A 605-nucleotide genomic window follows, 5' to 3' on the forward strand; every position below is an offset into this window, starting at 1 on the left:
TTTTTTTTTCCCCTTTCCCCTCCCTTTTTTTCCCCCTTTTCCCTCCCTTTTTTTTATCCCCTTTCCCCTCCCTTTTTTTTCCTCCTTTTGTTAATTTTTCCCCGAGCTGCACAGATAAAAGTTGATGTTTCCATTCACCTGGTCCCAAGGAGCTTGGCTGCCGTTGTCAAGCCGACTGTGCCCATGGGGAAGCTGGGGGATGGGATGCAGCTTGGGATGGGGCAAGTCCTGCTGTGCTGCATCCCCAACTGGGTCCCCTGCCCACCCCATCACCCTCTTGGCCACAGTGGATGTGTCTCCACACCCTACTCTTCCCTCAAATTAAAAAAGCTCTGTCATACATCCCTGACGAGCCCTGCTCCTTAACGAGCCGTCCCAGAGAGCCGCGTGGTCCTGCTGGTGCAGCGGGATGCCGTGTTCCCCTGGGATTCATCCCAACATTTCTTTGCAGGCCAAGGAGTCGTGGGAGATGGACACCAAAGAGAAGCTGGAGCAGGCAGCCGTTGTCAAGGAGAAGGGCACGATGTACTTCAAGGTTTGTAAACCTGGGGATGGCGGAGCGAGGGAGCTGGAGATAAATTCGGGATGAGTGTCAGGTACACGAC

At 54.0% G+C, this 605-nt stretch overlaps 1 protein-coding gene across 1 annotated transcript in view; it reads left to right on the plus strand.

The window, feature by feature from the left end:
- Positions 1-409: 409 nt before the first annotated feature.
- The window catches only part of LOC104528777 (peptidyl-prolyl cis-trans isomerase FKBP5-like), a 4,374-nt gene continuing 4,178 nt past the window's right edge, over positions 410-605 (plus strand). The window contains exon 1 of the mRNA XM_010172888.1: positions 410-535. Within this exon, the coding sequence (XP_010171190.1) occupies positions 410-535 (126 nt within the window). The remainder of the gene's footprint in view (positions 536-605) is intronic.

The sequence above is a fragment of the Antrostomus carolinensis genome, unplaced genomic scaffold, assembly GCF_000700745.2.
Source record: "Antrostomus carolinensis isolate BGI_N321 unplaced genomic scaffold, ASM70074v2 scaffold45467, whole genome shotgun sequence".
Classification (NCBI taxonomy): Eukaryota; Metazoa; Chordata; class Aves; order Caprimulgiformes; family Caprimulgidae; genus Antrostomus; species Antrostomus carolinensis.